Here is a 25,842-nt window from a genome sequence, read left to right as displayed (position 1 = left end):
ACCTCCCTCTTCCCTCCTCTCTTGCTCATTACCATATCATCTGGTACTGTGCCCTTTAGGGAGCCCTTGACCTCTTAGAGAACATTTTTTTTTTCCTTGAAGATATGCAGATCACCAGAAGAACCACTGTTTGAAGTACTTGAGTAGGAGCTACTTCCCAGTGATCAATCCATTATCCTGAATCCTTGTGTTCTGTCTATATGCACTTGAAAGTTTAGTGTTTAAGTTACAGTCATTCTGTCCCTTTACTAAAATAAGGGTCCATATTGAATCCCAAAATCAATTTCAGACTTCTCAGAATACTGTTGTATCAAAGTTTTTATTGACTTGCCTTTTCATCTTCTTTAAATTTTATTTTTTTAATTCATTCAACATTTATTGAGAAATGACCTGTATCAGAGAGGGTCAAGGCTTGTGTACTACATTAGCAAACAGTCCTGACAAAACCCTCCACTTCTGTAGCATGTAGAAACTTGTGGGGAGGATAGACACCAGTAAGCCATAGCTGAATCTGTGAGAAAAATCGTCAGTGTTAAAGAGAGCGAAGCAAGGGTGATGTGTTGTGGGTAGGAGGGGCAATGAATGGTTTTGAAAGACGATCAGGTGAGGCCTCAATGAGAAGGTGATACTTGAGCAAAGGTCTAAGGCTGAGAAAGACATGATTATGTGAAGAACATTCTGAGTAGAGGGAAAGTAAATGCAAAGACCCTTAAGTGGGATTGTATCACCTGGTTTTGATGAGTTGCAAGGATTGACTAGGCCAATGGGAAACTAGTTGATTATGTTAGAGGAGTAAGCGAGGCCCCGGTGTGATGCACGCTGTAGTGCCTTGTAAGCATTTAGCCTTCCATTGATGAGATGTGGATTTGAGCAGTGATATAATCTGGTTCTTACCTTTATTAGAATCACTTTGGCTATTGACATTGAAAAGAAAGTTGGGTAGGAAGGGGCCATAGTCAGGGGCAGCAAACTGGGCTAATGAGTCAGGTGAACTTCCTTCAGTCTCAAGCTTTCAAATAATAGCTGTTTCTTGCGGACTACTAGTTTGTGTCTAGCTTGGATCTTTTTCTTGTAATTTGGTTTGGCATCTTACTAATGTCAAGATTCATGAGCCTTTGGTCTTTTCTCTCAGACTGCCATTCTCCCAGTGTCCCTCAGCTCAGTAAAGCGATGCCTTTTCCTTACCTTTCTCATCCTCTCACCAACAGCCTTGCTGATCCTTTTTCAGAGACAGTTGTTTGTGTATCCCAGGCTGGCCTAAAACTTGCTAGATAGTCAACCTTGAACTTCTGGACCTCCAAGTGCTGAGGTTACAGGGATATGCTACCACACTTGGGTTTATGTAGTACTGGAGATCTAACTGAGGCCCTTAAGTGTGCTAGATAAGCACTTCACCAGCTGAGCTACGTCTCCAGCCCCTTGGCCATTTGACTGTTTCTTTGATGACACTTAAGGTAGTCCAGCAGTAATCCTTGTAACTTTGCTCTTAAAAGCACACTGAGTTGTTGACTTCTGCTGCTGCCCCCAGGCCAGACCACATTGTCTCTTCGCTGGAGACTTACAGTAACTTATAACCACTGCTCTTAACTTCCGATTTTGTCATTCTTGGCAATAGACAGTATTATTTTAAAGCATAAACTGCATCAGTTTGATCTTTTGCTTAAAATGAAGCAGTATTTCCCACATGACTAGAAGTCAATATTTATACACCGATCTGAAAGTGTAATGTAGCCATTGCCATTTTTAACTTCATATTCCACTCTTCTGTTTTTGACTCTATAGCTCTATTATTTGTATCATAAATGTTCTATTCTTAACTAAAATGATGAAAAGGCTGACATTTCAGGTGATGTTAGTCTTAACATTTATTGAGTACATACTGAGTACCAGGCCACTTTTATTTATTATGATAAAGCTTTTCTTGGAGAGATGTAACATCCATCTGCTTCCTGATCTAGGAAGCCCATGCAGACCAGACTACAGACACCACCGGTCTGCCTTGGTGAGACCACTAAGTTTTATTGGGTTACTTACTTACAGGAATGTAGGTGAGGGGTCACTCACAGGAGCAGAAATGACATAGACAGCTGCATCACCAAAGTCTACAGCAGCATGGGTGACAGCTCACAAAGCTGGGAACCTGGAGCACACTGCACAGCCTGCAGGCAGCTTAACAGACTGGAGAGTGTCCCTTCCAAGTGACTGGCCTAAACCTCTTCCAGGCAGCTGGCTGGTTTCTGTTTCTTCCAGGCAGCAGGTCTGGGTTCAGAGCCTTCTTTGCAGCTTATTTTATGTGAGAATCTTCCTTGCAGCTTAGCATGTCTGAGAGTCTTCTGTGCAGCTCAATTCTACTCCTCTGAGAATGATTCTTAGCTTTTATTGCTTACTCTGGCAGGAAGGGGGTCTAATGAATCTGGTCAGTTTCAGGGACTTCCTGAAGCTATTTTGAGTTGTTTACCTTCCTATTTTTAGGATCTTTCATAGGATGGAATGTTTGAATCTTGGAGGAAGCTATTATAGAACAGCTGTATAAGTGATAGATTTTACTATCTTTCATTTTTATAGAATGCTCAACTGATGCTTAGGAGATGTTTAGTATAGTAAAGTTATTACACAGGCAGTACGAAGACAGTATTTAAATTCATGCATCAAGGATCTTTCAATATCCTCCACAGGCTCCTCACATAGTGTTGCTTCTGAGTGTTTTAAGGAGTTTGCTTAAAACAGCTGAGTCAGGCTTTCTACTCCCTCTCCCATCATATCTCAGTTCCCCACTAAGAATGGCTCTTCACTTCATTGCTTTTCTTTCTCTGTTATTTTTGAGAATATAATATAATCACATCATTTTCCTCTTCCCTTTCCTCCCTCTTTGCTCCTTTTCTTTTTTTCATGTGTTTAATTTAATTTATCTATCTATCTATCTATCTATCTATCTATCTATCTATCTATCTATCTATCTATCTATCTATCTATCTTTTGGTCATTTGCCTCAGCAGAATGCTGAATGCTGTTTATTGAAGGAGGGAGGAGGTCTTAAATACAGGCTTACAGCACAATGGGAGAACCCCGGAGGGCAGAAGTTTGCTACCGATGTATTTGCTGTTACATTATAGACATATATACATGTATAGACATATATATATATTCCTAAATATAACCTGCTCAGTCTACATAATGATACTCATATGTATGTTTTCAGGGCTGACCGTTTGGTATTGGATAACCAATTGGTGTGCTCTTCCCTGGGAAGACTATTTCGCCCACTCTCAGCGATTCTTAGTTGCCTGTAGTTTTTTGTGTAGGGTTAAGGCCTCATGAGCTCTTCCCCATCCACTTTGGCATTTCTGTTGGTATTGTACTTGTTCAGCTCAGGTTTAGTCATGTTGGTTAGACTTTATGGGTGTAGCTTCTGACATTACTAGGAGTCACCATTTTACAGCAAAGTCTTTGGTCCTCTGGCTTTTACATTCTTTTACCCCTTCTTCGCAATATTTATTTGCTGAACCTTAGGTGTAGGAGTGGTTTGTAAATGTATCCATCCTCTGGGACTGCGATCCATAATTCTTGCATTTTGATTTGTTACAGTTTTCTGTAATGGTTTCCATCTGATGCAAAAAGTAGTTTCTTTGATAAGGATTGACTTATCTGTGGGTAAGGACAAATGTTTAGATTGTTTTTAGATTATGCTGGTTTAGTAAAGTGATGGTTGTAGGTTCTGCTCCAAGATCCATGACTTCCTAACACTAAGTAGTTGGCTAGGTTTCTGGCACCAGGCATGGTTTCCCTCTTGGCAGCGGGTCTTAAGTCCCATTAGAGAGCTGTTGGTTACTACCAAGATATGTGTGCCACTACTTCACCCTTAAGGTTATCTTGCCATACTTGTGGTTGTAGTTCGTAGGCATCACAGCTGGACTGTTGGACTGTTGGTTGCCTCCCTCCTTTGGCAGTTTGTATGGTAACTTCTAGTACCATGAAAGGTACTCTTCCAGGAGGAGGCATTCAGGCCAATTCCAGATCAGGGGTCTTTGGGCTCTGTTTCTGAAGTACATGAGGTCTTCAGCAATAGGGACTACCTTCCCACTTTGGGAGGGAAGTAAGGGCAATAGCAATAGGCTGTATGTTTTGAGAGTCTCTTCGATAATCATGGCCAACAAGTCAAAAGAGAACGTCTCATGACTGGTATTGGGGTTTCTGCTAGATGTTCTTTGGCTATTGGGGGTAGTATTGTCAGGGAAGATGAGAAAAGTTTATTTAAACTATATATGTATACTATATGCAGAATTCTGTGTATTATAGGTTTTTTGTTTTTAATAATTTATTTATTTTTATTTTATGTGCATTGATGTTTTGCCTACATATATGTCTGTGTGAGGGCATTGGATCTCCTGGAGCTGGAACTATAGACAGTTGTGAGCTGCCATGTAGGTACTCCTCTGGAAGAGCAGCCAACTCTCCAACCTCTGAGCCGTCTCTCCAGCCCCAGATTTTAAAGAAAGATAATTAATAATATGGTTCCTTTTATCTTCCTCCCTCCCTTCTCTGTATGTACTTCCCTCCCCTCCCTAAATAGCCCCCTTTCCTATTTCTGTGATCAGACTACTTGTACCCAGCTATTTCTCTTTCCCTTCCTCCCTTCTTCTGAATTCACCTCCCTCCCCTTCCCTGTTGAGCCCCACTCCCTGATTAGATCACTGTGCTCTGCTTTCCCTGATTAGATCACCGTGCTCTGCTTTCCCTGATTAGATCACTGTGCTCTGCTTCCCTGCCCTCCCTGATTAGATCACTGTGCTCTGCTTCCCTGCCCTCCCTGATTAGATCACTTGTGCTCTGCTTCCCTGCCCTCCCTGATTAGATCACTTGTGCTCTGCTTCCCTGCCCTCCCTGATCAGATCACTTGTGCTCTGCTTCCCTCCCCTCCCTGATTAGACAACTGTGCTCTGCTTCCCTCCCCTTTCCCTGATCAGATCACTGTGCTCTGCTTCCCTCCCCCCTGATCAGATCACTGTGCTCTGCTTCCCTCCCCCTTGATCAGATCACTTGTGCTCTGCTTCCCTCCCCCTGATCAGATCACTGCTCTGCTTCCCTCCCCCTGATCAGATCACTGTGCTCTGCTTCCCTCCCCCCTGATTAGATCACTGTGCTCTGCTTCCCTCCCCCCTGATTAGATCACTGTGCTCTGTTTCCCTCCCCCCTGATTAGATCACTGTGCTCTGCTTCCCTCCCTCTGTCTTTCCCCAGCCCCCTTACCCTGGCAGTGGTCCCTTTTTCCTTTCTTGCTTTCTGCATTTACTACAGCATGTGTGCTTATATCTGAAGATTTGGAGCTAGGACCTACGGTGTGAGAGAACATGTGATATTTGTCTTTCTAGGTTTGAGTTCCCTCATGCAATAAGGTCTTTTTTAGTTTTAATGATTTACCTACAAAGTTCATGATTTCATTTTTCTTTCTTTTTAAAAATTTTTAAAAATTTATTCAATGTGTCTTTCATATCAAATATCTTTTTTTTTTTTTTTTTAAATGGAGCCGAAGACCAAACCCAGGGCCTTGCGCTTGCTAGGCAAGCACTCTACCACTGAGCTAAATCCCCAACCCCCAAATCATATATCTTGATCCCATTCATTCCCTGTCCCTTCACATCTGCCCTCCACCCCCAATAAAACAAAATTTAGGAGAAAAAAAAGGAGAAAAATAAAAAAGGGAAAGAATTAAAAATCTCGTTGTGGAAGCTGCAGTGTGACCCAACAAGTCACACCATATACCCTCTGTCCATACATCTCTACTTGCAAGTGTTCATTGCAAAGAGTCTGTGGTCTGGTTTGAGGCCCCTGGTCTTCACTACATTTTTTTTTTTAAGCTGAGGATTGAACCCAGGGCCTTGTGCTTGCTAGGCAAGTGCTCTACCACTGAGCTAAATCCTCAACCCCTCCACTACACTTTTGATGCTAGGTCCCCACTAGGCTTCTTCCTGAGCACCCTGTGTTGTGGAGATCTTGCAGCTTTGAGTCTGCGGGTCAGGTCCCTTCACATGCTCCAGCAGATCATAAATGGGGTGGATGTTGGAGCAGGCCAGGTTGTAATCCTGGGTCTGGGGCTGAGTGCCTGTAGGGTTGGTCCACCAGATGGGAAATGAGGACAGTTCTCCCATGCTCACAGTTTTGGGGCTGGCTCCCCTACACCTGCGCTAACAGTGTTGACTCTACTGTTCTGCCCTGGTGAGGTCCAGGGCCTGCTTTCTGAGTGTTGGCAGCTGGTGGGACTATTTCATTGTGTGTGTATCACATTTCATTACCTGTTCATCAGTTGTAGGACATTTAGGTTGTTTTGGTTTCCTAGCTATTGTGAATAGAGCAGCAGTGAACTTGGCTAGGCAAGTATCTGTGGAATGTGATGTTGAATCTTTGGGTGTATGCCAAGGAGTGGTACCCCTTGGTCATATGGTAGTTTTATTTTTAGCTTCTTGAGAATTCTCCATACTGATCTCCATACTGGCTGCTCCGGTTTGCAATTCCACCACTGGCAAATGAGGGTTCCCTTTTCCACACTCCCTCCAGCATTTGTGTAGGTTGTTTTGTCGTGTTGATCTTTGCCAAAGTTGTTTTGATTTTCATTTCCCTAATAGCTAGGGACAATGAGCAGTGCACATTTTTTGAGCTATTTCTTAGCTGTTTGTTTGTTTTTCTTTTTTTTCTCTTCTTCTCTTGAGAACTATCTGTCCAGGTCCTAGGCTCATTTTTCAAAATGGGTTATGTTTTTGTTTTTTGGGTTTTTTTTTAACTCTTTATTTTTGAGTTCTTTTTGAAGATTAATCTTCTGTCAGATGTGTAGCTGGCAAAGATTCTCCCGCCTTCTGTATGCTTCCTCTTTACCTGATTGTTTCTTTAGTTGTTCAGAACATTATTGGTTTTATCACGTTCCACTTGTCAATTGTGGGGCTTAATTCGGGGGTAAGTGGAGTTCTATTCAGGAGTCCTTTCCTACATCTATATCCTGTAGGATACTGCCTGTGTTATCTTCTAGAAGTTTCAGGTTTCGTGTTTATGTCTTTGATCCATTTGGAGTTAGTTTTTGTGCAATGGTGGTAGTCTAGTGCAGGTCTAACTTAATTTTTCCATGTGTGGACATTGAGTTCTCTCAGCACCATTTGTTGAAGATACTTTTTTCCCTTTTCTAGCTTATATTTTTGGCATCTTTGTCCAATATCAGGTGCCTGAAGTTACATGTATTCATGTTTGGATCTTCAATTTTTTCCCCATGTTTGTTTTTGTGCCAGAATCATACTCTTTCTGTTACTATGGCTCTGTAATCTATCTTAAGATCTTGTATAACAATACTATTCCTCCGTCGGTTTCTGTTCAGAGTTGTTTTGGCTATTTGGACTCTTTTGTGGTTCTATATGAATTTTTGTTCTATTTCTGTGAAGAATGAGATGGGGATTTTGATTGGGATTATATAAATAGCTTTTGGTAAGATGGTAATTTTCACAATATTAATTTCACCAATCCATGAACATGATGTCTTTTGTTTTCTAGTGTCTTTCTCTATCTCTTTCTTCAGAGGTTTAAAGTTTTCATTGTAGAGGTCCTTCACTTCCTTGGTTAGGTTATTCCTAGATATTTTATTTTCTGTGAATGGGGGTGTGTCCATGATCTCCTTCTTTGTTTGTTTGCTATGTGGAAAAACAATTGATTGGTGCAAGTTGATTCTGTATCCTGCAGCATTGCTGAATTTATTTATCATTTCTAGGAATTTTCTGGTAGGATTTTTGGGATCCCTAATGTATAGGGAAATAGGAAGAGCTGTCTTCTTTCCCCATTTGTATTCCTTTAACTCCCTTACCTTGCCTTATTGCTCCAGCTAGTACTTGAAGCACAGCATTGAAAAGGAGTGGGGATAGTGGATGTCCTTTCTAGTTCTTGAACTCAATGGGATTGCTCAGGTGTTTCTCAATTTAGGAAGATATTCAATGTGCATTTCTTGTAAATAACTTTATTATGTTGAGGTATGTTTTTTCCAGGCCACATTCTCTAGGACTTTTATAATGAAGGCATGTTGGATATTTTTTGAAGTCTTTTTCTGAATCTTTGATCATGTGATTTTTGTCCATAAGCCCATTTATATGGTTTATTACATTGTTTACCTGCTTATGTTGAACCTTCTCTGTGTTTGAGGGATAAAGTCAACTTGGTCATAGGGTAATCTTTTGGATGCGTGTCTGTGTTCTGTGAGGAGATATTTTATTGGGTATTTTTGAGTCTAAATTCATCAGGGAGATTGACTTGGAGTTTTCTTTTTGTTGTGTCTTTATCTGCTCTTGGTAGTAGAGTGATGGTGGCTTTGTGGGATAGTTTGGAGTGCTCTTTTTATTGTTGTTGTTGTTGTTTGTTTTTTTAATAGTTTGAGAAGGACTGGCTGTGGATTTTCTTTGCATATCTGGTAGAATTCTGCTTAAGTCCATCTGGTCCTGGACTATTTTTAGCTGGAAGGTTCTTTATTACAATTTTAGTCTCATTTGTTAGGGTCTGTTGAGGTTGCTGACTTCTTAGTTTAATTTTAGGGGTTTGGCTAAATCTAGAAAGTCATCCATTTTTTTAAAAAAATCCTCCAACATAATGGAGTACAGATTTTTAAAACATTCCTTTATAATATTCTGAATTTTCTGTGTGTCTGTTTTAATGTTTCCCTGTTCATTTCTGATTCTGTTAATTTGAGTCCTCTCGTTTTTTCAGTTAGTTGGGTCAAGGATCTGTCAATTTTGTTTATTTCTCAAAGAACCAGCTCTTAGGTTCTTTGAGTTTTTTTTCTTTTCTTTTTCTGTTTCTATTTCACTGATTTCTGTTCTGATTTTATTATTTCTTGCTATCAGCTGGGTTTGGATTTGGTTTGCTTCTGTTTTTCCAAGTTTTTGAGTTGTATCATTAAGCCACTTTCTTTCTGATTTTTTTTTTTTTTTTTTTTTTTTTTTTGAGACAAGGTTTCTCTGTGTAGTCGTGGCTGTCCAGGAACTTGCTTTGTAGACCAGGCTGTTTTGGAATTCACAGAGATCCACCTGCCTTTGCCTCCCAAGTGCTGGGATTAAAGGCGTGTGCCACCACCTGACTCCTGATTTTTTAATGTATGCACTTAGAACTATAAATTTACTCATAGAACTGCTTTCAGTGCACTGCACAAGTTTTGTTGTGTTATATTTTCATTTAGTTCCTGGAAATTTTTTATTTCTTCCTTGATTTTGTCATTGACCCATTCATCATTCACTAATGAGTTGTTTAATCGCCATGAGTGTGTATTTACTATAAATTTATTTGATGTCCAGAAGCGAACTCCTGCCCTCCGGGGTTCTCCCATGTGCTATAAGCCTGTATTTAAGACCTCTTCCCTCCTTCAATAAATGGCAAAAAAAAAAAGTAAAACAATAAAAAAATTTATTTGATGTCAATTTTTAAATTGAATGCAAGGAATGATTTCAGTCTTTTTGAATTTGTAGAGATTTGTTTTGTGTGTCTCAGGATATGGTCTGTTTTAGAAAAGCTTCCCTATGTTGCTGAGTAGAATGTGTATTGTTTGGAGTTTGGGTAGACTAAGACATCAGTTAAGCCATTTGATGTATGATATCAATCGAGGCTGATATTTCTCTGTTATTTTTGTTCAGATGACCTATCTTAGAGAAAGTGAGGTATTGAAATCGCCTACTATTAATGGATGGATGTTAATCTGTTTTTATTTTATTTTATTTTTATTATTATTATTATTTTTTGAATGCCGTTTATTGAAGAAGGGCGGAGGTCTTACATACAGGCTTACAGCACAATGGGAGAACCCCTGGATGGCAGAAGTTCGCTTCAGATGTTTTACAATCTTGCATCTAAGCTGTTAATGCCCAATATGCAGGATACACAGACAAGAAACTTCCCTTAAGTATTCAGGAGGGTGGAATCTCGCAGGGAATTAGCATAGGGAGGACATCAAGATCAAGGTCAGCAAGCAAGGCAACAGTTACCCAGTTAATCTATTTTTAAATTCAGTTGTATATTTTTTGTGCAGTTGGGTTCTCCAGAGTTTGGTGCATTAGGGTAGTAATGCAGTCTTTGTTAACTGTTTTCTTGAATAGAATGAAGTTTCCCTCTTTTTCTCTTCAGGTTTTAATCTGAAGTCTACTTTGCTAGATATTAGGATAGCAACTCTTGCTTGTTTCCTGGCCCCATTTGCTTGGAGTGTTTTTGTCCATCATTTATTCTAAAATGGTGCTTATCTTTAAAGCTGTGTTTCCTGTAGACGAGATAATGGATTTCGTTTCTTGCTCTATTCAGTCATTCTTTTGATTGGAGAATTGAGGCTATGATATTTAAAGTTAATATTAACTTGGTGTGTTAATTGTGGTCGCTGTGTTGTTGATTTTTGGTGTTGTTGTTTATGTTCTCAGTATTATGTATTTTAATAATTATGGTTTTGTATTTCTTTCTACATCTGCTGTGCTCATTTTTCTCTTCAGCCTGAAATCTTGTGTCTCAGTTATTGTTCCATTACTGTGAGGAGACACTATGACCAAGGCAACTTTTAGAAGAAAGCATTTAATTGAGGCTGGCTTACAGTTTTAGAGGACTAGTCCATGATCAGCACGGCAGGAAGCAGACAGGTGTGTTGCTGGTGCAGTAGCTGAGAGCTTTGCATTCTGGTTTGTAGGCAGTAGGCAGAGAGGGAGACACTGGACTTAGCCTGGGCTTTTGAAACCTCAAAACCTATACCAAGTAACATACCTATTCCAACAAGGCCATACATCCTAATCCTTCCCTAAAAGTTCCACCAACTGGGGACCAAGCATTCACACATAGGAGCTTTATGGGAACCATTCTCATTCAAATCAAAGATATGGCTTCCTGTATTTTTTTAGGTTTGGTTTGTTGGATATAAATTTTTAAGATATTTTTATCGTGGAAAGTTTTCCTTTCTTCAATTATGGTGGATAGTTTTGCTGGGTATATTAGTGTAGGTTGGCTATCATAGTCTTTGAAGACTGAGAATGCATTGCTCCAGAGTCTTCTGGCTTTCAGTTTTCATTGAGCTGTTATTCTGATGGGTTTTTCTTGCAGCTTTCAATACATTTTCTTTGTAATGTATCATCTCTTTTAACTAATTTTCTTTTCTCCTCCTGTCTATATGGTATTCTATGTGCTTCTTGTATATATGTGAGTTTGGGGAAGTTTTCTTCTGTGATTTTGTTGAAGATCAGATCTATGCCTTTGACTTGGGATTCCTCACTCATCTATGCCTATAATTTGTTGGTTTGTTTTGTCCCATGGTGTTCCATATTTCTGGTATGATCATTCCCTGTATTTTAAAATACTTTTTTTTTTTTTTTAAGATATATTTATTATACATAGTGTTCTGACTGCATGTGTCCTTGCAGGCCAGAAGAGGGTGCCAGATCTCATTACAGGTGGCTGTGAGCCACCATGTGGTTGCTGGGAATTGAACTCAGGACCTCTGGAAGAGCAGTTGGTGCTCTTAACCACTGAGCCATCTCTCCAGCCCTTAAAAAAACTTTTCATGTTCTTTGCTTACTTGGCCTAGATCCTGTACATTATCTTCAAGTCCTGATATGCTGTGTTCTGTTTGATTTGTTCTGCTCATAAGACTTTCCTGTGAGTTTTCTAGCTGGGAAATTGGGTTTTTCAGTTCCATCTTCTTTTCAGCTTGCGTCCTCTTCAGTGTTTCTATCTCCCTTTTGAATTCCATCATTATGTCCTGGATTGTATAATCTTCATCATTTCTGTCAGCCTTATGCTTGTGTTCCTTGGGCATAACTTGGACACTTTATTCTTTTCAAGCTCTTTCTCCTTCATTCCGTTGAGCTGTTTCTTTGTGTCTTCTTCAAACTCTGAAGTCTTTGATGAATTTTATGATTGTTCTTTTAAATTTTGTATCCTTGGGTTTATCTAGGTAATTTGTATTGTCAAACATTTCTGCAGGACTGCTGGGCTTTGGAGAGAAGAAACTGGCTTGATCTGTCATATTTTTTGAATGAGATCTGGTCATGTGGACTTCTTTTGTTCTAAGTCTGATACAGATGAGTAGGTTGGGGTAAAAGAGAGGATATAGGGGCAGGTTTGGATGAAAAGTTGGAAATAGCTGGGGTGGAATAGAGTCAGGTGAACAGAGGGACAGGGCTGGTGTGCAAAATGTACTTCCTGGTCCAAGCCTGGAGTGTGGAGGTTGAAAAGGTTGTGTATGGCATTGAAAGGTCCTGTGGGTGGGTGGGGGGAATAAGTAAAGAGGGCCGTGGCCAAAGCCCGGAGATATTTTGTTGTGCAGGCACTAGATGTGCCACCCAGGCTAGCTCTGGTCTGGTCAGCTGGGGAAAAGGTGTTGTAGATGTAATTCTGAACGGTCTTATTAAATAGGAAACACAGAGTCAAATGCAAGGTTAAAAGCCCAGAGATCAGAGAGCAGTAGCCAAGAGCTGAGACCACCTTCTTACCACCAGCTGCCGCTGTTGTCCTTTCCCTGAGAAAGAGACCTACTTCCTGTATGTCTGTATTTTTTATTGATTTTCTGTTCTGTCTTCTCATTGATTCTAAACCCAACCACATGACCTCCTCATCATTGCCTGTCTATACAGACCTCCAGGTCTCTATGGTTGGTATTGAGATTAAAGGTGTGTGTCACCAAGCTGCCTATGTCCTTGAACATACAGACTCTGCCTGCCATGTGATTGGATTAAGGGTGTGTGCTACCACTGCCAGACTTCTGCTCAATGGCTTGCTATTAGCTCTGACCCCCAGGCAACTTTATTTATTACCATACAAATAAAATCACATTTCAGCACAAATAAAATATCACCATAAGGTTTGCATGGGGAGGTCAGGGAGACTCCAATGAGTAGACTTCTGGCTGAGTGGGGAAGGTTGGCATGACACAGAAGGGGCCCGTAGGTGCTTGCAGGTAGGGCGGGTACTGGCGGAAGCCTAGAGGCTGGTTACATTTCAGGCAGGGGTGGCCAGCCTAGGCCAGGTTTTGGGAACCAGGCTAAATATGGCAAGTTGTGGAGAAGGCCTCACTGGGGAGATGAGGGAGACTCATTGGGTTAGACATTGGGAAAGGAAGTGGGAAGTGGCTGGGTTGGTGGTTCGATGAGGAGCTGAAGGGCCTTGTAGGTGACTGCAGGTAGAACATGTCCTGCTCATTGCTGTCTCTTTATGATATTTCCTTTTAAGAATGAATCTAATGCTAATCTAATCTCATAGCCGAAGTCTGCAAATCATAGATATTTTCTTCTTTTGTCAATACATTTATCTCAAAGGGACCTACTAACTATCCTTGATGGCAATTTTTAAAAAATGTTAAGTTGATGGGCCTGGAGAGAGAGCTCAGTGGTAAAGAGCATTGACTGCTGCTCTTCCAGAGAATCAGGGTTCAGTACTGAGCACTCCAGTTCCAGGAGATCTGATGACCTCTTCTGGATTCTGCAGGCAGTGCATGCACATGGATACACATGCAGGCAAAACTACCACACACATGAAACAAACACATTTTTAAAAAAAAAAATAAAACTGTACCTTTTTCATCACTTCTGTTTCAGAGTGAGATAATCCGAGATAATACTGGCATCCTGGAATGTATTAGAGAAGGGATTGGCAGAGTGATAGGCCTGGGCGTGCCTCACAGCAAACGCCTCCTTCCACTGTTCTCCTTGATCTTCCCGACAGTGCTGCATGGAGTTCTTCATTACATCATCAGCTCCATCATCCAGAAGATTGTCCTCCTAATTCTGAAGAGAAAGACCTATAATAGCCACCTAGCTGAGAGTACTAGCCCTGTGCAGAATATGTTGGATGCTTATTTTCCAGAACTTATTGCTAACTTTGCTGCCAGCCTTTGCTCTGACGTTATACTTTACCCATTGGAAACCGTCCTGCATCGCCTTCATATTCAAGGAACACGCACAATAATCGACAATACAGACCTTGGCTATGAAGTCCTTCCAATTAATACACAGTATGAGGGAATGAGAGACTGTATAAATACCATTAAGCAGGAGGAAGGAATGTTTGGTTTTTATAAAGGGTTTGGTGCTGTTATAATACAGTATACACTGCATGCAGCCATCTTACAGATTACCAAAATTATTTACTCCACACTTCTTCAGAATAGCATTTGAGATTTAGGTTCTATCATTGGCTGATGCAGAAGATGTGGTCTAGATAATTTGCTCAGAAATTGCAAGTAATAAAAGTAAAATGCTGGGTGGAGAGAAATAGGCTGGGAATTGAGACTGGTGGGAAAGCTCATGCTGATGATACGACTTCTCATTTTTCTTAAGGTATAAATATATAGACATATAGCTATATAAGTAATACTGGATCAAAACCTTTCCAAAATTGAAAACTCAATAAAAGTAATACTTTAAATTTAAAATGTAAAATTACATTTTGGTATAGTACTCAGGCTGAAGTAAAATTGATCCTGGGTAGAAGCAAACATGTATCAAGTATAAAATGAAATTGCAATGACTTGAATCTATTTTATTGACCTTAACATTTGTTATATGTTTGCGTAACCTGGATTCAGGTCAGTGTGTTAATTCTTAATGCAATGTATAGTATCAGGAGTTTTTACCTTTAAGCAAATAGATTACATCATCATTGAAAAAAACTAATGATTAGATTTGGCAGTCTGTAAGCAGGGATTGCAGGGTTTTTAATTGTATGTATCCCTTTTATTTGCTGTATATATTTATTATGTGGATCCATTTGTGTGTGTACATGTAACTTGGGATTTTCTTCATCCCTGCAAGTTCTCATAGACCAGCTTATTGCACCAAATGAAGGTAGACACCTTCTGCTTGAACATCAAGAGTAAGACATCAAAATGCCAGGAAATAGTTTTCTTATCTGCATCACATCCAGCATTGCAGTGCCAGAAACCTGAAATTTTCCATATGCTTGTGACGCTTGGATCATCAGATGATTTTAGAGCCACTTTTAAAGATACCTTACAATCATGGCAGCCATTGCCATTCCCACCTTTACCTAAAGGAGCCTCACTTGTGTTTCATTTGTAAAAGAACTTACGTTAGAGGGGACAAAACTAAAGTTCACCTGGGAATTTGTGCTTCTTGCTCACACCATAAATAATGACTGCAATGTTTCTTTCTGTGTGTGTGTGTGTGTGTCTGTATGTGTGTGTATGTGTGTATGTGTGTGTGTGTGTGTAAAGTTTTATTCTACAAATGAGCTGCCCTGAAGATAAAAATGAGACATCCTTGTTACTTTTTATTTAAAGTTGCTTGGATAAGTACTGAAGAAAAATACAAACCTCATAGGAAATTTGCCCTTATGTTTTATGGAGAGGGAGAGTCAATATATTCCAACAAATGAAACTTGTTAATTAGTTTAATTAAACAAAGTTGATATGTTCTATGATGGATTAGACTTTGTAATAAAGTGATATATAGTTCACTGATCATTCATGCAACATTCAATGTTTCATTTCTTCATGAAGTGCAGTACCTGCAGATGTTGCCCAACCTAGAATGCATGCAAACTAAAACTGGTGTTTCATGTTAAATGTCACCGAGAGTTTTATTGCAACTGATGAGAGCTTAATGTGGACAAGGGAAAGCATGAAGTAATGTGTAAGTAAGCAGCCGTCCCTACCCTGTGTTACTGAAGTAATGTTGTCCATTGTTCAGCTCCTCAAAAGGGAAAATAAATGCTGTCGATCACATTTTGCATTTTATGGTTAATCTCTTAAAATGTGTTTCTCTCTGTCTAAAAATGGGGCTAACATTGTTTTTATTGACTTTAAGCAGCTAAGTTTGTAGATGTTTATAGCCCCTTCCTCAGAATCTCCATTTTATATACAAGTCAAGGTTGTTTCAGAGAAGAACCCAGAAGGTTATGGTTCCAGAAAATGACAACAACAGTATAAATGGAATCAAGTATTTACCAAGTGAATTCTGTGGAATTTTCCATGTAGATGTTTAAGGATTATTTATTTGCAGTTGCCATAAATTTGGTAGTATAAATTTATTGCATCTGGAGTCAAAATACTTGTAGCTAAACTAAATACAAGATGGGTCTCACTGTTTCTTTGCAGAGCTCACTACAAATTACCTTAAAAACTGAAGTTGGAGAAAGTTAAATAAAGCTTTATTTTTTAAACTGCTTTTCCAAATTGGCTAAAATACAACCTTTGAAAGTAAAATACATTTTAGCTAGCCAGATGTTTCTCAGTGAATTGAGAAAATAATAAGCCGCAAGATTCACTCTTTCCTTCTCAAAAATTTGTTATCTTATAGAAATTTCTGTTATCTAGCATCCATATGGTACATTTTATTTTATTTTTAAAGATTTTTATTTATTATGTGTACAATGTTCTGTGTGTATGCTTGCATACTAGAAGAGGGTGCCAGATCTCATTACGGATGGTTGTGAGCCACCATGTGGGTGCTGGGAATTGAATTCAGGACCTCTGGAAGAGCAGCCAGTGCTCTTAACCTCTGAGCCATGTCTCCAGCCCTATATGGTACATTTTAAAAGACAATAATAGTAAATCAATACCTTTTACATGTAGTATGACAAGTAGCCTCATAGATGTGATTCTATTAATTAGTTCAAAGGCTCAGATTTTGGCCAAGAAACTTGGAAAGTTTTAATATGTTTTAGGCTATCTTAATTTAGGTAAGTCATTGAGTTAAAACAAGGTAAAATTAACCTACTATTTAAATTTATTAGTTTATTTACTAAACTATGTGTAGATTCCCTGAGATATCCTTCTCAAATTTACTATGGGCCCCTTAAAGTCCTTGGTAATAAAGTTACTCAATCCTCTAGATTCCCAACACTAGATGTTATCAAATGCTAAAAGCAAGCTAGTTTGTGGATCCAAGGTTGGAATTTTTGGTATCTCAGCCTGTATTCTTAACTGGCAATTAGACAGGTGGGACATAGTGCTCACTCTGCAAAGGTGGCTGACTCTTCACAGATGGCTTTGTTTCTGTGTTTTCTTCAAGTAGTTGGCATGGTAGTTTCTCTTCCCCCTCCTTAAATTTTGCCTCACTACCATTTTTTTTTTTTTCCAAGACAGGGTTTCCCTGTGTAGCTTTGTGCCTTTCCTGGAACTGGCTTGGAGACCAGGCTGGCCGCGAACTCACAGAGATCCGCCTGCCTCTGCCTCCCGAGTGCTGGGATTAAAGGCGTGTGCCACCAACGCCCGGCAATTTTTTTTTTTTGTGAGCTGAGGATTGAACCCAGGGCCTTGTGCTTGCTAGGCAAGCGCTCTACCACTGAGCTAAATCCCCAGCCCATCTATTTTAAATGTTTTAGATAATAAATTGTAATATGAAAGGTTTGATAAAATGTTGAAATCAAGCCAATATTTCTGTTACTACTCAGGTTGGGAATAAAAGGTGATTTTTTTTTTCTAGATAGAAATGTAGATCAACAATAACAGCAACAAAATCTAATAAAACCAAACCAAACCAAAACAACAACAAAAATCCAAAACGCAAAGCGAAAGAAAACAAAAATGAAATGAAGATCAAGAGAAATATACATATATATGTATATATGTAAAGTTGAACATTTGCTACCACCTATTTAAAAAAATTCCCTTGCATCATAAAACTAGGATAACCGATATAGCACACACAGCAGTGTATTTACTAAGGTAAATTTCTGAATTGTTATCTTAACATTTTTTACCTTCATAACAGCCCTGTAGCATTTTTGGAGTAGTCCTGTTTGGGTGCTATTCAAGGAAATAATTATAGAAAATTATTGGATAAGCTACATGAAATGGGCAAATCCCTATAGTCAAACTGTAACAACAGGCCCAAGAAGAAATAGAAAATCTTAGATTATGCCAAATGTGAACCAATTGAAAACTCAACAACAAAATCTATGCTGAGTTTCACTGGTTAAGTCTACTAAACAAAGAACTTGAACCAGTGTTTCATTCATTGGCTTTCCAATACCCTGTGAAGCCAGAATTAAACCAATACAGGATTAAGTCCTAGACAAGAGCTACTGACTGACGCTTCTTATGAGTAGTATATATGCAAAAATTACCCCCCACCCCCCAAAGCCTAGTGAACTGGGGGCTGCAGAGATGGCTCAGCAGGTAAGAGCACTTTCAGAGGACACAGGTTCAGTTCCTAACACCCACACGGTAGCTCACAACATCCCATAATTCCAGTTCCAAAGGCTCTAACACTTTCTTCTAACCTCTTTGGGCACCCTACTTACCATGGGTACACACACATGCAGGTAAAGCATTCATACACATAAATAGTAAAAATTTATTAATTACATTTTAATTATAATTACATCAATTCCCCTTCCCTTTTCTCCTAGCCCTTCCCATGTTCCTTCCCTCTAATCTCAAATTGATAGCCTCTTTTTAGTATATATTAGTGAATATAGATCTATAGCTCTCTATATATCCTGTTGAGTCCACTTTTGTTAATGTATATGTGGTTTCATGACTGACTGTTGTGTATTGGATAACCAGTCCAGGAACTCATTTCTGGGCGTGGTGACTTTCCCTCTCTCAAGTTATTAGCCGTCCATAGATTTTTTGTCTAGGGAAGGAAACCCTTGAGATGTTTTTCCCTTCCTCAACTGCATGCCTATTGATTGCTATTACTGTTTGGATCTTATTTGTGTAGCCTTTTGTAAGAGAAGCAACCACACAGCAGACTTCTTGGTATTCTGTCTCTTAAAATCTTTCTGTCCTTTTTGTGTGATGTTTCTTGAGCCACAAATGCCAGAGCTGTGCTTCAGATGTACCCAGTGGGGCTGGGCTCCCCCAAACTGGTGCTTGCATTGTTGTGGTTTTTGTAATGGTCTCCACTTGCTCTAGAGGGAAGCTTATTTGATAAGGGGGTGAGCTACACTTACCAGTGGGTATGAGGATAAAATTTGGAATGTAGCTAAGGAGTTATGCTGGTATAGTGAAGTGATGGTAGATTCTTTTCTGAGATCCGTGCCCTCACTACCCTAGGAAGCTGTCTAGGTTTTTAGTACCAGGCATGACTTTCCTTCTGCTGAGTAGTCTTTAAGTCCACTTAGACAGATGTTGGTTACCACCAATGTGTGAGTGAGTACTACCAACTATGTCTTTACTGGTATCTTGCCATGCTGGTCGTTGTGGTTTATAGGTGTCATAGCTTGGTAGGAATATTGCTTCCCTCCTTGGACAGATTGCACAGTGCTTTCTTGAACCATGGAAATGAGGTGACATGAAAGAGGCTTTTAGGTCAGATTCAGCTTGAGACATTCAAGTCCTGTGTCCTAAGCATGTGGTGTATTCAGCAATTGGAGCTTACTGTCAACTTCTGAGAGGCATTCAAGGGCAACGTTATTAGCCTTTATTGTGTTGGGCATCATTTGGACTACCCTGACCGACTACTTGAAAGGATGCACTGGTCTTTTGTTAGTTTATGCTTCTTGTGAAGAGTGTTGTCAGCTGAAGTGGCATAACTTTAATATATAGATAACACGTGCATGCACTTATGTGTATTATATATGTTCTGTGAGATATGTGTTGTCTTCAGCAATAGGACCTTACCATCAGTTTGTGGAGAGCAACCAATAGGGTTGTCAGTAGTCTGAGTTGTTTGGGGATTTCCAGAGGGACCTTTTGGCCAATAGCTCAGTTAGTTTGGTAACCCATACACAGTTTATTTATTTATTTATTTATTTATTTATTTATTTATTTATCTATCTATTTATTTTTTATTTTATTTTTTGGATTTTTATTTCACATACATTGGTGTTTTGCCATGGGTGTTGGGTCTCAGGAACTAGAGTTACAGACAGTTGTGAGCTGCCATGTGGGTGCTGGGAATTGAACCAGAATCCTCTGGAAGAGCGTCAATGCTCTTAACTACTAAGCCATCTCTCCAGCCCTATATATTTGTTTTTTTGAGACAAGGTTTCTCTGTGTATCCCTGGTTGTCCTGGAACATGCCCTGTAGACCAGGCTGGCTTCAAACTCAGAGATCTGCCTGCCTCTGCCTTTTGAATGCTAGGATTAGAGGTATGCACTACCACTATTTGACTTCATCTATGTATATATTTTAAGAAACTTAAACAGTAGTAGGTTTCCATATGAACATTCATATGGCCATAGGTGTTGGGTTCCCTCCTTCACTCCTGTTCTCTTCCCTTCTCCATTTAATTCGTCAGCTCCAGTATCCTTGCTGTCTCTCCCTAACTCTGTATTCTATTTCCCCTCTCTTGAGAGAGCCCCCCAACAGACCCTTTTATTAGTAATTGTTATTGCATGAATATATGTATGCAGTGGCTATTTTTCTGTCAACTTGACACAAGCTAGAATCATCAGAGGGAAGGGAGCTTTGACTGAGAAAATGCCTCCCTAAAATGGGCTGTAGGCAGAACTGTAGAGCATTTTCTTAATTAGTGACTGATGGGGGAAGATCCAGCTCATTGTGGGTGCTGCCATTACTGGGATGTGGTCCTGGGTTCTATAAGAAAGCAGGCTGAGCAAGCCATGAGGAGCAAGATAGTAAGCCATACCCCTCCATGGCCTCTGCATTAGCTCTTGCTTCCTGGTCACTGCCCTGTTTGAATTCCTGTCCTGACTTCCTTCAATAATGAACAGTGACTTGAAAGTGTAAGCCAAATAAACTCTTTCCTTTCCAACTTGCTGTTGGTCATGGTATTTTATCACAGCACTAGTAATCCTAACTAAGTCATGTATGGACATAAATATTCTGAAATATACCTATGCAGTCATAATGATACCTGTATGTATGTTTTCATGGCTGGCTGTTTGGTACTGGACAGCCTAGAGGCCACATGAATTTGAAGGAAAACAGGGGATGGGTCTGTGGGAGGGATTGGAAGGGAAAGGAGAAATGTAATCAAATTATTATTTCAAAAAATAATTTAAAAATTTGAGTAAAATAAAAATTTCCAACAAATATAATGTTCTTGAGTGTGTGTGGCTGTACTGGTAGTGTGTGCACTGCTTTCTTAGTATACCAACATGCACCGCTGTATGATTACAATCCTGTGTGCTGTGAGCTAGCAGACCCTCATGATCTTCCCATCTAGTCGATCCAGTTACATTGCAATAGTAGTACTTCCCTTCTCCCAGTGCTAATACTCACGTGTGTGCTGCTGTATTAGTACTTCCTCGTGCAAGGCTGTATCTGTACATCCATATTCAGTGTGGTATTGCTGTCTCCATGTATGCCGCTCTAGCACACTCGTGTGTGCTGCTCTTGTAATATATCTGTGTTGGAGGATGTACTTCTACATCTGTGTGCACTGCTCTGCTAGTGAATCCTACATTGGTGCCCACTGCTATACTTTTACATCCATGTGTGTGTACGCTATACTAGTGTATCCACCTGCACTGCTGTACCGGTACATCTGTGTGCCCTACTGTTTTGGTATGTCCATGTGTGCTGTGGAAGTAGTACATCTGTGTATGCTGCCGTTCCAGTGAGTCCAGGTGTACTGCTGTAGTAGCATCTCCCTATTTATGCCTATACTCGTCTGTTGATGTGCTCCTGTCTGTGCTACTTCCCTAATACACTGAGGCTCACTGTTGTAGTTAGATCCAGCTCCACTTCCATACTCTTACCTCTGCACATAGCGTTTTACTAACACATCCATATTCCACGTTTCCCAGTAGGCCTGTGTGCACTGCTGCCCTGGTACATCTGTGTGTCCTGCTGCACAAGTACATTGATGTGCACTGATGTGGTAGTTCATGTGTGTGTGCTGCTGTGGTTGTACCACCCTGTAAGACCTGGGAGGAGTCCATGGGGAGTCTTGGTCAGTGGGGTGGATATAGGAATAGTAGAAGGCACCTGTGAGTAGTTGTAGGTAGGCATGTATGGTGGAAGCCTAGAGATTCACAGAGGCACAGACTTGCATAGTCAGACTAGGCTGGGATGCTGGATAAAGAGCCTGGGTTAAATATGGTGGTTGGAGAAAGGTGCAGATGGGGAGGCCGGGAGACACACCAGCGGGGAGATGTGGGGAGTTTGGGTGTGGTTATTTTGAATATTATAGAAATGGAATTCAAAGTGAAATCAGGACAGCCTTTAAGTGTGGTCTCTAGGAGGGAAAGTAAGCACAGATTTAAGAGTGCAAGGACTCTAACCAGAGGGTTCTGGAACATGAATGTGATCGTCAGTGGCACATAGATCAGAGAATACTTTGGATATGACAAATATAGAAAAAGAAAATTGCAAGAAGATAGAGGAGACTGGATAAATATGTAAAATGAAAATGGACCTAACTAGGCAGAAGAGATATGTCTTCCCTTTGATTCCTTGTTGTAGTGTGCTAGATTTGGACAATATGAAAATCACAATATTCCATTTTCTAATTATTGCACAGTGATCCATCTTTATTTATTTTTCCTGAATGGCTATCCAGACAAAAGTTCTTTTTTATGTTTACTTTTCTAAATAAGTAAATGTCTTTAATTGACTATGACTTCTAAACTAACTTTATAATTCTCAGACTATTTCAAGAGAAATTTCCATCACATATTTCTCACTATGAAAATCAGTTAGAATGCTAATTAGTATATGAATGGTTTTAAAAATCTTATTTACAAGAAAAAAATAATTTGCTATTTCAATTAAATTTTCTGTGCTGCATTAATATGTAAGTATTATATATAATAATACAATCTGCTTAGTTTGTATAATGTTACTTGCAGTATGACTTCAGGGCTGAGCATTTGGTGTTGGATAACCAATTAGTGTGCTTCCCCAGGGAAGACTATTTCTTCTTCTCAGCCTTCCTTAGTTGCCTGTAGTTCTTTGTGTAGAGTTAAGGCCTCAAGGGGATTTCCTCCATCTTTGCTAGAATGTCTACTGTTGACCTTGCTCAGCTCATGTTTAGGCTTTTTAATCTACATTCTGCCATGTGGCTCGTTACCTCTTCTTAATACAGGATGTTCTACTTGCTCTGAGTCTGCTGGCTAAATCCATGTGCCTAGATTCCTCCTCCTCTTTTTCTTTCTCTCTTCAGAAATCCTGCCTAGCCTTTCCTGCCTAGCCATTGATCATTCAGCTCTTTTATTAAACTAATCAGAAGGTACCTTGGCAAAGACACATCTTTACACTGTAAACAAATATTCTGTAACATCTACGCTAGCAAGATGTGGTGAATTGAACGAGAATCGCCTTCATAGGCTTATATATTTCAATTCTTAGTCCCTAGTTGGTAGAACTGTTTTGGAAGATTAGGAGGTGTAGCCTTTTTAGAGGAAGTGTGTCACTGAGGTTCAAAAGCACATGCCAAGTGAGGTCACGCTTTCTCACTTCCTCTAATTTGGGGATCAGATATAAGCTCTCAGCTACTTCTTCAGCACCATGCCTGTTTGACTGCTGCCATGCTTCCCACCATGATGGTTAGAGACTAGAATTTTCTCTGAAACTGTGAACAAGTCCCCAATTAAACACCTTCTTTTATATGTTGTCTTGGTTGTGGTTGTTGCCTTTTCACAGTAAAAGAACAGTAACTAAGACACTAGGAAATGTGTGTTTGCTCAGTTTGTTTTGTTGCTTTTGAGACAGACTTTCTCAACTATTCCCCTTTATGCTCTAATGATCAAACAAACAAACAAACAAACAAACAAACAAAAAGACCTGACTATTTAGTGATTCCCCTCCATAACCAAGTATGCATGTCTCTTAAGAAAGTTAAATAGAGGCCGGGCAGTGGTGGCATACGCCTTTAATCCCAGTACTTGGGAGGCAGAGCCAGGAGGATCTCTGTGAGTTCGAGGCCAGCCTGGTCTATGAAGCGAGATCTAGGACAGGCACCAAAGCTACACAGAGAAACCCTGTCTCAAAAAAACCAAAAAAAGAAAAAAAAAAGAGGTAAATGGATAAAAATATGGAAAGGTTTTTAATAAAAAAGAGTTTATGTTTGAAGGTTAAAATGGATGAAAAAGAAAAAAAATATCATGCCAGTTGTGTCTCAGTAAGGTATTTAAGGTATATAAATGATGAGACCTAAAGATGATACTTGTAGACAAGTTTCTAAACAGTCTTATTAAATAAGAAACACAGAGCCAAATACAGAGGTACAAGCCATAGAGACCAGAGCAATAGCCACCAACTAACCTTAGCTTACCACCTCCTTGTAGCTTCCCAAGAGAGCTTCTTCCTGTCTAACCTACACCTTTATTGCCTTCCTATTCTGCCTTCTCATTGGCTCTAAACACAGCCACATCACTTCCTCAACACTGCATGTCTATACAGACCTCCAGGTCTCTATGGTTGGTACTGAGATTAAAGGAGTGTGTCACTGCAGCTTGGCTGTGTCCTTAAACACACAGAGACTCTGCCTGCCATGTGATCAGATTAAGGGTGTGTGCCACCACCACCTGACTCCTGTTTATGGCTCGCTGAGACCTCTGATCTCTACACAAACTTTATTTATTAACATACAAATGAAATATCACATTTCAGCACAAATATCACATATCACCACAGATACTGAAACTTCAAATCTGACACATTGATGTTAAACCTCCAGTTAAATCAATGGAGATCTTAGAAGTTACTAGTCTACTCTTGGTAGCAAGTACTGGCTCCTAAAGCTTTATAAAAATTAAAGTTATCATAAAAAGAGGCTAATAATGAAATGTTCTCTAGTCATTTAAGCTTTTTTCATGTTTGTATTGATAACTTTCCTTTTTTTTTCCCTTCTGTTGATCAAACACATGAGCCTGCGTTCTGGGTTCCTTGCCATGTCTGTAGCCAAGCCTAGGTCTGTTGGAGGTCTTAGCTTGGTGTATCCATGAGTCTTGGCATCTGGGGGCAGTCAGCTGACTGGTTGTCTTTCTAGGAGGCACCTTTAGCAAGGCTGTTGATGGCCTGGCAGGGCATTCACTAGCCCATGGCCTTTTTCCTCACTTAAAACAGGGACCCAATAGCTTTTGGGAGTCAGCTAGTGCCAGGACTTGGCAATTTTGTTTTTGGACTTTTATTTTTTCCCTGGCACACCTTAAATGCCACAGATGACTCTTTTGCCCATGGGATCAGGAACCTTGCTCTCCAGATGCTTAAGTTTTAGTCGGGGAGGTCTGGGGATCAAGTGTCCTGAATTTTTTCCTCTGATGATTGGTGGCTTAAGGACAGCTTTTGGAAGATCTGCCAGGAGGCAGACTATAAACTGATCCTTTTGGAAGACTTGTCTGAGGCTATAAGCTTAATTTTTGGCTTAGGAGCCATCCTTACTATTGTAAACTTACTTGTATGGATCTCAGCCGCTTTCAGACCCGACTGTGCTTCTCAAGGCAGTTTGAGAATGAGTGAGTGGAGTTAAGGTGAGTTAGGGTGAATCTTAGAAACCGCCCAAGCCCACTTTGAGCCCGTCCACTGCCAGTAGAAGTCAGACAGAAAAGGTTGCACATGACAGATGCAGAAGTGGGGAAGGAGAAGGGTTTAGAGCTTTAGCAGAAAGCTTGGGGATAAAGTAACTTTTTTAATTTTTTTTTTTCGAGACAGGGTTTCCCTGTGTAGCTTTGCACCTTTTCCTGGAGCTCACTTGGTAGCCCAGGCTGGCCTCGAACTCACAGAGATCCGCCTGCCTCTGCCTCCCGAGTGCTGGGATTAAAGGCATGCGCCACCACCGCCCAGCTGATATAAAGTAACTTTTTATTTGCCCATTCCTGTGACTCTGTTATGTGGCCAGGTTTACTGGTGCCTGCCCCTATCCACCAATGTAGGTCGTAAATGTATCCGCCCCTTTGTCCCATGGCTGTAGCCAAGAGAAAAATAAAAAATTAAAATAACAAACTGGGATCAGACTCCTATCTCGGGTGTCCCCAAAGAGTGGAGA

At 40.0% G+C, this 25,842-nt stretch overlaps 1 protein-coding gene across 3 annotated transcripts in view; it reads left to right on the top strand.

The window, feature by feature from the left end:
- Nucleotides 1-15,721, top strand: part of Slc25a46 (solute carrier family 25 member 46) — a 33,930-nt gene extending 18,209 nt beyond the window's left edge. For all 3 annotated transcript variants that reach the window (XM_036205011.1, XM_036205012.1, XM_036205013.1), the window contains exon 8: nucleotides 13,575-15,721. In XM_036205011.1, the coding sequence (XP_036060904.1) occupies nucleotides 13,575-14,153 (579 nt within the window). In that variant the 3' untranslated portion in view covers nucleotides 14,154-15,721. The remainder of the gene's footprint in view (nucleotides 1-13,574) is intronic.
- The last annotated feature ends 10,121 nt before the right edge of the window (nucleotides 15,722-25,842 follow it).

The sequence above is a fragment of the Onychomys torridus genome, chromosome 13 (genome assembly GCF_903995425.1).
Source record: "Onychomys torridus chromosome 13, mOncTor1.1, whole genome shotgun sequence".
Taxonomy (NCBI): Eukaryota; Metazoa; Chordata; class Mammalia; order Rodentia; family Cricetidae; genus Onychomys; species Onychomys torridus.
Note: the sequence above shows the minus strand (reverse complement) of the source record. Positions and strands in the feature narration are given on the sequence as shown.